General features: G+C 29.5%; 1 protein-coding gene across 1 annotated transcript in view; it reads left to right on the top strand.

Annotated features, from left to right (window-relative positions):
• LOC142354147 (angiotensin-converting enzyme-related protein-like) overlaps positions 1-15627 on the top strand; it is a 51788-nt gene that overhangs the window by 20760 nt on the left and 15401 nt on the right. Inside the window, exon 7 of the mRNA XM_075406413.1 lies at positions 15300-15470. Within this exon, the coding sequence (XP_075262528.1) occupies positions 15300-15470 (171 nt within the window). The remainder of the gene's footprint in view (positions 1-15299; positions 15471-15627) is intronic.

Genomic DNA, 15627 nt, shown 5'->3' with positions numbered 1-15627 from the left:
TATTTCAATAGCTGTGGGTTACACCTGGCAAGGTAACTTCAAACACTACTTCGGTCTAGGCTGCATCAAAAGATTTGCTAGAGAACTGTTAGAAATAGAAACTGAGAATAATTTCAAACATAATGAAAAGATGATATTCACAGAAGAAGATAAATTATATCAAGAAACTAATAACACTTTTCATATCTGCAGCAAAACATATATAAATAAAGTAAGAGATCATTGTCATGAAACTGGTAAATATAGAGGACCAGCATGTAAAATATGTAATTTAAGATACAAACAACAAAACTTCATTCCAGTAATATTCCATAATGGCTCTGGCTATGACTTCAACCTACTATACAGTGAACTCTTTAAACAGAATAATGATAAAAGAAAAGTAGATAACATACCTCTAGCTACTGGTAAATCTAAGATGTTTAGCATTGGTTGTCTCAAATTCTTAGACAGTTATAACTTCTTAGCTATGCCTCTAGATCAAATGGCAAAGATATACGGATGTAAAACTAAAACTTTATATCCACATGAATACTTTGGTTTAGACTCCTATAATAATCTTATAGGTAATCTAAAAAAAAGAAGACTTCAAATCCTCTCTACATAATAAATTACCAACACAAGAAGAAGTAGATAACTTCAATAATGAAAACAGTCATAAAACTGGTGAAGATCTAACTATAGAGTATTTACAGAATGATGTGGAAATATTAGACTATTGCATGAATGAATATGTTAAACTAAGCATGAAAGTATTCAAGCTCAATCCCCTACACTATGTAAGTCTCCCAGGTTATAGTTTTGATTGTTGGTTAATGTCAAGCGGTGTAACATTAGATACATTACAAGATAAACAAATGCTGGATGATTTTGTTGGAGCAAAGCGAGGTGGTATATGCGGAATAATGGGTGATAGATAAATAAATATTAAGAATACTAATACTAATACTAATACTAGTACTAATACTAATACTAATCAGGGAACCTGCTTCGCAGATACTAATGATAAATTTATTAATAGAAATATATGGTATATAGACGCAAACAACCTATATGGTTATGCAATGATGCAAAAGTTACCTTAAAAAGATTTTGAGTTGAATACTACTACTACTACTCTAGATCCACGAACGGACTTTGTCCGTGGCAAGCCAAGCGGGTTCCTCGATGTAATATTGAATACTCCAGATGATAGTGATCATGGTTACTATATAGTTTGCGATATTGATTATACTAATGAATGTAAAGAGAGAACAGAACAGTTAGCACTAATGCCTAATAAGAGAAAGATAAATGATAATGAATTGGGATACCGACAAAGAGAGAAAAGTAAAGCAAGATCCGAGAAATTAATCTTAGACCAAAACAACAAAACAGAATTATATTTCATTATAGGATGTTAAAGTTCTATGTTGAGATGGGAGTAAAAGTAACAAAAATAGATAGAGTAATCAAAATTAAACAAGACTACATATGTAGAGATTATATACAAAACAATACAAAAAAAAGAGCAACAGCTAAAACTGAAGCAGAAAAGGATGTAAGGAAATTAATGAATAACTCATTATATGGAAGAATGGAAGAATGTGCATGAATCCTCTACACTTCTTTCAAAGCAAGTTCTTGATTGATAAAGAAAAGATAATGAAAAGTGTAAGTAACCCAACATTTAAGAATATAACTAGATATAGAGATTATAGCCAAATAGAATATATAAAGAAAAAAATAGAATATGATTCTCCAGTATATGTAGGTGTTACTATCTTATAATTAAGTAAATTACACATGTATGATGTATTCTTTAATATTTTACAACCATCTCTCAAAGATCTAACACTTCACAATATGGATACGGACAGTTTCGTATTAAGTTATAGTGAAGGTAAAGTTAGTGATGAGCATATGGACTTAAGTAATCTAGACATACCTATAAGAACTAATAATAAAGTCCCCGGCAAGTTTAAGCACGAGCTGGGAAGTAGGATTATTGAGGAATTTACAGCATTGTCCCCCAAAACATATAGCTTCAGAAATTATCCTAAAAACACTGAAGAAAAAGGAATAAAGAAGCATAATAACGCTAGGCACATAGATTATTATGATGCATTAATGAATAATACACAGAGAACAGTAGATGAATGTAGAATACAAGAAGTTGGTGATAACATGACAACAACAAAAACAAGTAAGATTAGTCTAAACACATTTGATGATAAAAGATTTTATGTAAATAATATTAAAAGCTATCCTCATGATGAGAATCTATATCTATTCAAAAGAGATTTAATAAAAATGATCCACCAAGCATCAGTGAACGAGCAAAGCTCGAGGTTTACCAAACTGCTTTGCAGATCATTAGATGGAGACAAAGATCTACTGGTTAATAATATTCTAGAACTAACCATTAATGATGATAGAAAGCTAATCGAAGTTGCTATTATATTATATAATGAGCTTTGCTAATTTTTATAACAAATAATTATAGACCTAATTGGTAGTTAGTATATTATAAATCATTATCTGAGCCATATATTTTTCTATAGTGTCTCCCATGATTGTATTCTTATGTAGTGTAGCTCCAGCTATTATATTTTTTATTATATTCTAGAAATTTTATTATCTTCCCAGCCCCATCTACATATTTAGAATAAGTTGAAATTATTAAATCATCATGATTTGGTTCCTTAATATGATCAATAAACTCATCTATAGTATTACAACGTCTTTTACAAGCTAAGAATCTTTTTCGATTAAGTGAGAAGCTGTTTTCATTATCCATTTTTTACTTTTATTATAATTTTTCAATACATATAAAATGACTAAACTAGATAAACTTATAGAATTAAACAATCTAGAAAAACAAAACAGAAGAAATAGATTAGAAGATAAAGTAAAACAACAAGAATATTATGGTGAAATAGAAGAGTTATTTAATCCTCTAACCAAAACTATCAGTGAAAACAATGAACGGAATCTAGCATAAAGTGAACAAACATTAAGAGCAATAGATTGGCAAAATCAAGAGTTAGATAAACAAACTAAGATGATTGGTGAAACTGCTTCGCAGATCTGCTTCGCAGATTGGTGAAACGTTAAAGGGGACCATAAAGCAAACTCAAGATATAGCACCAGTTTATGTTGATACAAAAACAGCCAAACTTCTTCATGACATGGGGTTTAAACTAATCCTCATTAAAATTAGAACTCGTAGATTTACCTAGTAGGAGATATAAAATGAATGGTGTTGATATAACTCTAGAGCAGGGTGCATTTTTAGTTAGGGATAATGTATATGAGTTTTCAGAAGGATTTACTGATTTTCTAACTAAAACAAATGTAACATATGATGATAAGGTTGAGGAAGATGAAAACAAAATTAAAAGGTTTTTAAAGGATATTAGATATGATTTAGGAAAAGGGGATAAGAAAAGCGCTAGATATAGAACAATAAAACGTATAATGGAGGTAAGAGATGATGTATTTGGCAGGGGAATAAATGGCAACCCAAATAATTTAGTAGAAAGACTAGAATTCTTAATACTAGAAACAAAAGCTGGTCATGATGGGTTATATGATGAAATGCTAGATATATCTAAGCAACTATTATCTATGAATATTATTAATCAAAACCAACTAGATAGTTTTGTTTTTAATTATGGTAAATAGGTGAAACCATGACTATGTCCATAAATAAAAAGTTAGAAAAACAACAACAACAACAACTAGCTAAAGAAGTATTCAGTCCTCAAATAACAAAGCTTAAAAGACAAAGAATAATACCACTGTATAAAGATGAAACATGGTCAGCTGATTTAATTGATAAGTCAACTCTAAGTAATTAAAATAATAATTATAAGTTTAAATTAACAGTTATAGATATATTCTCAAAATATGCATGGGATATTCCTTTAAGGAATAAATTTGGTTTATCTATAACTAATGGTTTTAAAACAATCCTATCAGAAGGTCGAAAACCAGAAAAATTATGGGTAGATAGAGGTAGTGAGTTTTACAATAAATTATTTAAATCTTCACTTAAAGAATATGGAAGCGGCAAAGCCGCTTCAGGGATAGAGCTATATTCTACTTATAGTGATTTAAAGGCTGTATTCATAGAGAGATTCAATAGAACATTATTACACATAATAATTAAACCTATGTTCATCAATGGCGATGGTAATTGGGTAAATATATTAAATGATGCTGTTGTAACATATAACAATAACATTCACTCAACAATTAATATGACACCTGTTGATGCTTCTAATAATCCTGATAAAGTTAAATACACCTTTAGTTTTAAGAATATTAAGGGTAAACTTAACGTTGGTGATTATGTTAGAAATGTAGATAAACGTAATATCTTCTCTAAAGGTTACACTTCTAATTGGAATAGAGAATTGTTAAAGTGAATGAAGTTCCAAAAACACATCCACCAACATATAAAATAGAAGATATTAATGAAGAGACAATAGAAGGCAAATATTATGAACAGGAACTATTGAAATCTGAGTTTGATTTTGAATCTAATAATAAAGTTTTAGAATCATTAAATATAGACCTACGGTCCTAAGCCGGCAAGCCGGATTTATTTCTTAATATAAAGAATGACAAGAAATAGATTTAACCAAGCGAAACGTCATATAGGGAATGAAAACAACTTAACACAAAGTAAGGCTCGTGGGTTATTCCTAGAAGATAATGATGATATTGATATGAAGGATACCTATAAAATTACAAATGTTCATCCTCCTAGAGATGAAAAAGATGTTGTTAATAAAGAGTATTGTGACAATAACTTATTATCCTCCTCTAATAGAATAGACATTTTAGGTAGAAACATAACTGAACTAAGAAAGGGTGACTTTGATAAAGTTACAACTAAAACATTACAACTAAATGAAACACAAGTTAATGAAGAACTAATTAATGAGTTTATTGAATCAACAAATGAAGTCAGAAACACTGTTAAGTTTTGTAATAAAGTTGCTGCAGATACTATCTCTAAATATAATCAATTAAAGCAAGAAATTGATAATAATAAATTTAATCAGAATATAACTAACATACACTTAGATGAAATGTTTACAAACGGTCTACAAGAAATGAAAGAATACAATAAATCTCTTAGAGGTGTTATAGTACAATATATAATTGCTATACTTTTACAAAGTATATTACTTGATAATAAAGAGAAAGACAGACTTGAGATGCATTATAGTTTTAATCAAGAAGATATAATGAAAGAAATAGAAAGAATTTTTACTAATGAAAATAAGCAAAGCAATGACCAATCCAACAGCACCGAGTGAGAGATTACTATATCCAGATTTGTCATCAGTATCAGAACGATTGATAAACGAAAAGATTCAAGCTAATAATAAATATAACAATAATATTAACATTATAAAAGATATTAGAAATTATTATGAAACTGAAACTAATAACTATAATAAGAAGCTAAGCAGATATAAGAATCATATTAACGTAGCTGAGATAACAGAAATAGTATAATCATCAATAGCAACAACTGCAACAACAGCATCAGTTTCATTAACAGGTATAGGATTAGCTTTATACAGAATTGCTTCTATACCAACAGCTTTTGCTACAGCAACTGTTTGTGGTTCATTATCAAAAACAATTAATAATAAAATTAGAAATAAAACTATAAAGTATTCACAAATGTATACTTTAAGTAAACAGTTTAGTGATGAGTTTAATAAACTAAATACTAAATCAATGAATGATAATAAAATAGATAATGATGAGTATAATGAATTTGTTAAGTTATATGAGGATTATAAGAAGAACAGGAAAAACAAGCTGAGTATTTTTTTTAGATTAAAGATATTAGTGCTTAGTAATAACAATGTTTTTAGTAATAATAATAATAGTATTAATATTTATCCGCGAAGCGGTTACTACGATCGATAAATATATAATTATAATCATAGCTATAATCATAAACATAATCATAATCATAATCAAATATTTATCTTTTCTTTGTACCTAAGTATAACCCTCTTCCTTTTTGTACTACTTTTATACCTTCACCAGTAGTTGCAAATGTAATTAAATCAGGTGTAGCCGCTAGAGCTGCTTTAGGGTTTCTAGATGCAGCTGCACTTCCTATTTTACTTGCTATTTCTAATGCTCTTACTGGATTATTAGCAACTTTCTTTCCAAAGTTAACTGTAGCTCTACCAACACTTTTAAAGAAATCTTTAAGTCCTTCTGCTTCTATTGTTGCATCAGATATTGTCAGTGATTTATTCCTTCTACATAAAACACAATTACCTTTTAACATTTTAGTACCTTTTGAAGTGATAGCTCCTCTTATATTAACAGTACCACTATAATGTCTACCTCCAACACAATATGAATTAGTTTTGAACTTATTTAAAAGACTCATTTCTATATATAAAAAATAATGAAAGTTAAAAAGTATAATCCTTTTGTTGTTATTAAGCCTAAACTCAAGCCTAAGCCCAAGGTTAGACCTAAGCCTAAGATTAAGCTTGAAGCTGGAGGCTTAGCTCTAGAGAATAAAAAGAAATTAGACATTAATTATGCTAAAGGTTTTGTTAATACTAATAAGAAATAGTTAGGTATTAACAAGAGTAACAATTAGAGCTGACTAGCTATAAGTATAAGTATATGGTTATGTATAAGCAAAAGTATATAATTATAACAATAACTATTTTATACCATAATTATAAATTATCGCTAGAGTTATATCTAAAATTAGAATTATCGCTAGAGTTATATCTAAAATTATAATTATCGCTAGAGTTATATCTATGACTTAAATTATATCTATGACGTAAATTATATCTATGACTTAAATTATATCTATGATATTATGTCTACCATCTTATTACCATCACTATTCACACTAATAACTTTTCTAGTTAATACTAATGCATGACATATAACATCTGCAACTGCAGCACTAAACTTAAAATTAAGTTTTATTGGTTGTGGACCTATATGATCCCTTTGATATCTAGTATCGAATACATATATTCTATAATTACTTTTGAATATTCTATGATTTATATATGATTTATATTATGTGGTAGCCCATTATAATCTTTATTAAAGCTAACAATCTCTTTGAAAGCCTCATTATAATTATTGGTTCCATAATTAATATTCATTCTATCCTCGGGATAAAACTCACTACCAATCTTACAATAACATTCAGTAACATTCATTACATCAAATGTACTTGCATCATGAGTTTGTTCATTAACATTATTATTTTCAAAACCAACTATTATATATTGCGGTCTTTCCATGCCACTTTCCATACCTAGATCAAACAAGAAGTTAGTAGCATTGGGTAAATTCTTTGGGTAAAGTCTTTTCATTATTCTTTTTACTTAAACCCTTTTGCACAATAATTCTATTATCATTACTAGGATCAATAATAGGTACACACCATGATATATCTCTAATTTCTATTTTACCATCATTGGCAACTGCACCAGAATTAGCATTAACTCTATATAGAGCTCTATCATTATTATTTCTTTTTAAAATTAGTTTAAATCCTAAACCATATATAATCTTTTCTAAATCATTTACGAAACCAAATAGATCACTCATCTTAATCATCATATACATATGACCTCGTTGTGCAGCAATATGGTCACCGTTAAGTTGGCTATCTCTATTGCCCTGATTTCTAACAAAACCACTCTCATATTCATCATCAGTACTAGTTAATAACTTATACATCAATAGATTAGGATGACAATGATCTATATATTCAATAGTCCTACCACCACTAGTTTCAAGCTTAATTGAACTAAACAATGCCATTATACCATAATTAACTAATCTGACATTAGCATCATTAGCAAATACACCAACTGCATCATCTGATACAACAATCTCTAGATAGGAATCACGTAAATTTAAGTGATTCTCTTCTCTATTGAGTATGATATTAATATTGGTATTTATCGTATTCATTGTTGCCAGGTTATTTGGTTTATATTTTATAATCTTACTTTTATGTATATCATTTTTATAACCATAAGTTGCATCCAAATTAAAATCCATTTTTATTAGATAAAAAATGACAGACAACTTGATTCTATATGAACTACAAAATATACACGAAGCTTTAACTAAAACTAAAGAAGAGTATACACTTAACTTTAGAATGATAAAACCAACAGAAAAGTTTAACTTTAGTGAACCTATACTTAATACAACAAAAGTAGGTTTAAGTAGATTATCTGTTTATAATTCGGTGTTTAATGTGAATAGGAGAAATAATCAATTCTTATATGCTAGTACTGTTATAGAAGATGATGAAGCTTTACCTCAGGCTCTTAGCTCTGACCCTAACCTTAACCCTCTCTATACCTCAAGCCCAATCATTAAATCTATACCTAATTAGAATTATAAAGGAATCCCGTTGCTATATTCAACTATTACACCGGGAGAATATGAGTTAACTGATATAGCAGAATTAACAAAAGAAGAAACTGATGGTAATGTTATAATAGAACCTGATAAAAATACGATGAAATGTTTAATGGAAATAAAACAAGGAGCACTCAGCTTTGATATAGAAAACTCACTAGCCTCATTACTAGGATTTAGAAAAATAATTTATAAAAAAGGTAGATATAAATCTCAGAAAATTATTGATATTATGGGTTTTAGTACTATTAACATTCATTGCAATATTATATCTGGAGCTAAAGATAATGGTAACGATACAGACATACTATATACTTTTAATCTAACAGAACCACCAGGTTACTTGATAAATATTATACCAACTAATATCTTATATCAAAATGTAACTAAAGATAGACTAGAATATATAGATTTCATATTAAAGATGAGCATGGAAGACCTATAGACTTTGATGGTGATGTATTAAGTTTTACTTTACATCTGGTGTAACCAGCAACTTCGTTGATCTAGTATAGTCTTTATCTTTATGACTTAACTTAAACTAAACTACAAAATTTTCCTATCCCAATTAATTCTTAGTTTACCATTAATATTTTTATTTTTAGTAATTTCAATGACAATAAAATTATAAGGCTCTTTCCATACCTTATTACATATATTAGCAAAATCATTATAACTAAGTTCAACATTACTAAAGAAATCTTGATATATCGAAGCTAGGACTTTACCTCTCTGTTCAAATAAAATAAATAGATTACAGTTCTCTCTAACACTCTGCCTATCCAGAGAGAACAGGTTTTGATTAAGATATATCATATTACAGTTATTATGTCTACCTCTACAAAAGTATTCATTAATAACTGGTTATTTGGCTCTAACATCATCAAATATCATTATCTTCTTTAAGTCTTTGGGTAGTTTATCGGGAGATGGTAAATCTTTTATATCTTTAATAAATTGAACATCTGCTTTTGGGTTTACTCTTTCTATACCATGGTACTGATCACCAGTAGGTCCAATGATGTATAGCTTATCAAAATATATATTAGCTAGAATTAGTTTTTTTAAAAAGAATGTCTGACCACATTCACTAGGACCAGATATTATACATCAAAAGTTATCTGGGAATGTGGCTTCAGTAATTATATCATCATCATTTAACCATGAATATAGATCATCATTGATAATAATAGCAATAGGATTTGTTTGGATTATATTATTTCTTGGGGGTAATATATTCCCCTGATCGGTGAAACCGATCAGGGGGTAATATATTCCCCTTGGGGGTAATATATTCCCCCAAGGGGAATATATTCTTGGGGGTAATATATTCCCCTTATCATTATCATTAGCATTATCATTAACATCAAAATTATCTTTGTCATTAACATTATCATTAACATTATCATTATCATTAACATTATCATTATCATTGAGATTGACATTATCATTATCATTATCATTATCATTATCATTATCATTATCATTATCATTATCATTATCATTATCATCATCATTATCATTATCATTATCATTATCTCTATCATTATCATTATCTTTATCATTAACATTATCATAAGCATTATCATTAACATTAAAACCTAAACAAAAACACTCATTATGTATTCCTGGATATTTACATTGGTTAACTAGAATATTCAAAGCACTTTTAATTCTAAATCCTCTATCAATAAGATAGATCATGTATAAACAATAAGCCCCACAATAAGATTAATCATATTGTTGTATCCTCTCATTAGAGCCTAGATCAACATATTCTTCTAAAAATAAAGGTGGAATCTCTACAACAAAACTATCAAAGTAATATGTTGGACCACCTTCTCTTCTTATAACTAAAACCCAATATGTACCTTCAGTTGGATGTAGATTTACAAAAATGTTAGAGTTAGGTTCACTTACCATTTCTGGTTTATCATCTCTCATTGCAATCTCAATTGGTGGTAGACTTATATCTTTACCTAAATCTTTTATTCTGATATCACTCATATCATTATTATCAATATTAAATTTATTATTGAATTCCTCAAAAGTTAGGATGAGCAATTTTATATAAAAAATTTATTAAATCTAAGTCTAAGTCTAAGTCTAAATCTAAATCTAAATCAAATCTATATTTATTATATAAAAAATGGAAACAGGTAGTGCAGTTTTTATTTTTATTATTATAATTGGAATTTGTTATATAATATATGATTCAAGACCAAGTAAATATGCAAAACTAGAAAAAAGCTTTGGTGGATTTATGAATAGGAGTCTAGTTAGATTTGAATATGAAAAGTTACCACTACATACTATTGTTTATGGTGGAACTGGAACTGGTAAAACATATTTTATTAGACAATACTTAAAGTTATACTTAGACCATGGTCAAGTTCAAGATCAAAACCAAAACCAAAACCAAGACCGAAACCAAAACCAAGACCAAGCTAAAAATATAGTTATAGTTTGTGAAGATGACAGAGACTGGATAGATCCTGAGTCTAATAAGTTTTATACTGGGTTTAATAAATGTGATATAAATATCATCACAAAAAATAATATGCATAAATTTCAAAATTGTGTAATAGTACTTGATGATATGGGTGATAGGTTAAATAAGGATATAGGTTATTATTTTACTGAAGGTAGACATTATAAGATTCAAATGATTGTAATGTGTCATAAACCAGCTCAGATAATTAATACAGCAAGAATGAGTTGTGATACTATTTTTTTAACAACTTATAATGGACCTGACCTATTTCAAAACTTTAATGAGATATATAAATGTCAACATGACTTCAATAAAATAATTAGTGAATTAAATAGTAACTATTATAATTGTACAGATGGAATGTCAGATGAACTTCGTTATGGTATAATTAAATATAATAAAAATGAAAACACTTTTATTATTATTAGTAGTAATAGAACAATGATATATGATTCAAGAGTTGGTTTCCTTGATTTAAAAGCTCTTAGTTTAAAAGATGATTTAGAAAGAGAAGACATAAATAAACTTATAGCATATATGAAACAACTAATGGTTAATGCAACAGATAGAAAAGTTTTTAATCATGATAGTTATCAGTTTTATTTTAATAAACTTCTTACTTTAAATAATATTAAAATACAGAATGATGTTCTAACTAAAGACATGATTATAGGAAAGGGTATGAAAATTTTATCAAATATCGGTGGAATTATAGGCGCAGGTTTATTTATATTTAATTGTTTTTATCCTAATTCAATATCATGAAATGCTGGAACTGTAGCAATGGGAGCAAGTACAAAGTTGAGTAGAGTAAATACATTAGTTAATGTTGAATATGGAGAAGAGTTAGAAGGTGAAACACGCAATACAATCTGCGAAGCAGGTTCCTTGATACAAGAGGAATTTATAAATCAGTGTAACTGTGATTTCGTCAATGAAGAGATGGGAATTTTGAATAGAAAGGGAGGAAGGTTTTTAAACAAACTATATATAAATAATGAAGAATTTAGAGAAGAGATTATTAATTTTGTTAAAGATAAAAAAAATTAGACCTTGATTTGATCTTAGATAAGAGATGTAAAACTAATACACTCAATACTTTAGGAAATAAATATTTAGCAGAGTGTATCACATCTAAAGATAATACTAAAGATTTAATTGAAATCATGGCTAAATATTACCCTGTGAAGGATTAGGTAAATATTATAGTTTACCCTATTATAAATGCTTTTACAATGTTTAGAGTGTAACTATAAATGTGGAAACAATGCTGTTTTAAAATATCATTATGAATCATTTCATAAAGATAAAACTGATAAATGTATGTGTGGTAATATAATATTAAGTGGTATTTGTGCTAATGATTTTTCTCCATGGGGTTGTTCTTTAAAAAATGAGTCTAGTTCTAGTTCTAATTCTAGTTTTAACCCCAGTTCTAATTCTAATTCTAATTCTAGTTCTAACCCTAGTTCTAGCTCTAGTTCTAGTTCTGGTTCTGGTTCTGGTTCTAACCCCAGTTCTAGCTCTAGTTCTGGTTCTGGTTCTATCTATTACTATAACTCTAACTCAGATCCTAACCCAACCCTAACCCTAACCCTAACCTTAACCCCAGCTCAGAAGTATTCACTAGATGTTGTAATAAGTGTAATTATATAAAACCACTAAATAATTTTGATGAGGGTAAGTATACATGTAGAAGTTGTACTTCAGCTAATGTTAATTGTCCATATTGTACTTCTGTTGTGAGATATGATGGGATACGGGCTCATGTAAAGAAACAACATCCAGATATAGAATTAACTAGAGGATTTAGTAGAAATTTAACTGATCGGTGTAACCGCTTCGCGGATAAAACAAATAATCCTAGTTGGCAAAGTCCTAGAGCTGTAAGTCCTTTAGTTATTAACCAAACAGAGAATCTGCGAATTTGCAAAACAACTCCGTTGAGCAGTTTCACTGATAGTTGTTCATGTAAATACTACAATTTTGTATCGTTTCTTATTAATAATGGAATAAATATAGAAAAAATAAAAGAAAATATAAATTTATTGAAAGGTATAGATAATTTGAAATAAAAAGTATAAAAAAATGAAAAAATATAAAAAAAGAGGGAATCACTCTTTAAGAGCGAAAAAGAGCGATCTTTTCTACTGGGGGATCACTCCGAATAAGAGTGAATCACTCTTTAAGAGTGAAATGTAAATTTTGCTTTGATTTTTTGATTTTTGCTTTATTTTTGGTTCCCATTTTTTAATTTTTATCAAATTTAGAGCTAACATATAGTAGTGGATAAAACAAGGCTTCCAGAAATCAGTAAAATTTGGCCAGATTCGACATGCGTGATTAGCGCTTGGAGAGAGGGTCAAATTTTGCTGGTGGCTGGAAGCCTTGTTTTATCCACTACTATCATTACCCATCTATAAAGAGTCAACATGCAAGCCTTCTCGGACCCGGAAACGCTCAATTTGCACGGTCGAAACGCAAACTAGTATAAATTGGGCAAAACCGATGTAAGAGAACAGTTCAATAGGTATCATATGCGGAGGCAAGCCATGGAAACAACCAAACCAAACGCCTGCTCAGTGATCATTCTCGGCTTTTGAAAGGAAGATCGAAGACAAAATAACAGACAGGACCTACAGACGATAATGAAATCAATGGAAATTAAAGACATTTGGAATTGACTAGAGCGTTGATTCACTCCTATTATAAATATAACCTTCCATAGTTTTACGATGTGGATCACAAAACAAAAATATGACCGCTCTATGGAACAATTTGATGGTACAATTACGGAGATTGCTCAGAACTGTAAATTGGAACCATTGGAGAGTGATCTGATTAGAGATACTTTTATATTCAACATGAACGAAGACTTGATTCACAGTGAGTTACTTAAAGAGACGGTAAGCCCGGAATGCGCACCTCAAATTGCAAAGAACTTTGATCACGGCCTCAAAACTAAAACTTCTATTGAGAGCAATCGCCACAATTTGGTCACATCACATGAGATTCAAAACAGTTAAAGCATTGGAGACAATCATCAGAAAATAGAGCAAACTACACTGTGCAACAACGTCAACAAAACTTCGTCAAAACTAAAGTGCAGACATTGCGGGTTTGTGTTTGAGAAGGATTACAAACAAAACTGTCCTGCAACAAACCTACAAATAGACAGAGTGACAGAAAAAACAAAAACGTGAATCAGGACAGCATTTATGAAACTAAAGAAAACATTAATAGTCACTTCAAAATTTAATGAACGATGCCTCTCAGACACGTCTGCATCGGACAACTACTCGACAAAATTTATTAACGAACAAAAATCTGAACATTAACCAGTTTATGTAGATATTACATTTCTCAGGTACCGAAATAAGAACGTCGGCCGACTCGAGAATCCCTTGAAAAAACTAAACAAGTCGTTAGCACACGAAATACAGGAATCCGCTCCGAATATATTTTGGAATTTATACGAATTTTTCCAATTTTGAAAAAAATTCGTTGACCCGCTTAGCAAAACCATAGGTTCATCAAAATTTGATCTAAAATCAATTTGATGCACAGTGGAATCAAACAGTACGTTTTTACGTCACTCATTAGATATTTGCCATCTAAAATTTTTTTAAAAAATGCGAAAAAACACCCAGACCTAATATCACGATAGAAAATCACGTTAAAAATTAAAAATAGACTGCTACATCAAGAAACTATATAGTTGATCAAATAAACACTTAATTTCAATAGTAGTAATAAGAGCGAAACGCGACGAATCAAATAAAATTGCTTTAGATTCCAAATTACTGAAAAACGCTATCCACAAAAACAAATAGCGAACAAAAATTCGATGTTTAGTGGACAAAGTTGGGAGTTTATTTATTTCAGGTGATGGAAATAAAGTTGTTTGGTTTAGTACTATAGACCTGAAGTACGCGTACAGCCAACGTAAAGTTTAACCAGAAATCTCACAACATTGTAATTTTAACATAATTGATGGAGATTATACAGGTACCTAAATATTTAAAGCTGTATTCTACGGTCTTACAGACATGCTCGCGCAAAAACCAGGGATATCACTTTGACTCCACTGAATAAAGAAAATTCTGTTTTTAAGGGGAATATTTTACTGTAAAACGACAATCAAAAACAGTACATATTGAAGAACTTAGCGCGTGCATCGATGACTTGGATCGCTTTTCAATTTCACAAAATCAAATCATTAACACTTCTCATCGATTCAATACGTATAACAATTTTTATTTTAAAGTTTATCCTTAAAAATATGCGGTTGGTGTTTGATATAACCAAATACAAAAGTGAAGATTTGAGACCAATGTCGATTAATCAACACTCTATTTTTTAGGGTAATTGTGTTCACTGCAAACAGAAGTTGACGGAAAAGTTTGGGGACAATTTCACAAAAGTGGTGGAAATGGCGGAGGGATATTTTCGGTCCATTGGATTTCCCCAACTGCCTGCAATCTACTATGAGCGATCTTATTTCTTCGAGAGCAACTTTTCAGTTGGCGATACAGTAAGTAGTTTGCAAAGTACATTTTAATAGGTTAAAATGCTAATGGGTTCCTTAATATAGCGCATATTCTTAGGTAAACAAATTCAATTTTGAGCGCTAAAAAATTGCAGGATACCAGTTCTAAGGAAACTCGCTAAAGGCAAAGAAATTTTGATGC

This window comes from Convolutriloba macropyga, chromosome 15 (assembly GCF_964194025.1).
Source record: "Convolutriloba macropyga chromosome 15, txConMacr16.3, whole genome shotgun sequence".
Lineage (NCBI taxonomy): Eukaryota > Metazoa > Xenacoelomorpha > Acoela > Convolutidae > Convolutriloba > Convolutriloba macropyga.
The sequence above is the reverse complement of the archived record's forward strand: the minus strand, read 5'-3'. Positions and strand labels throughout refer to the sequence as shown.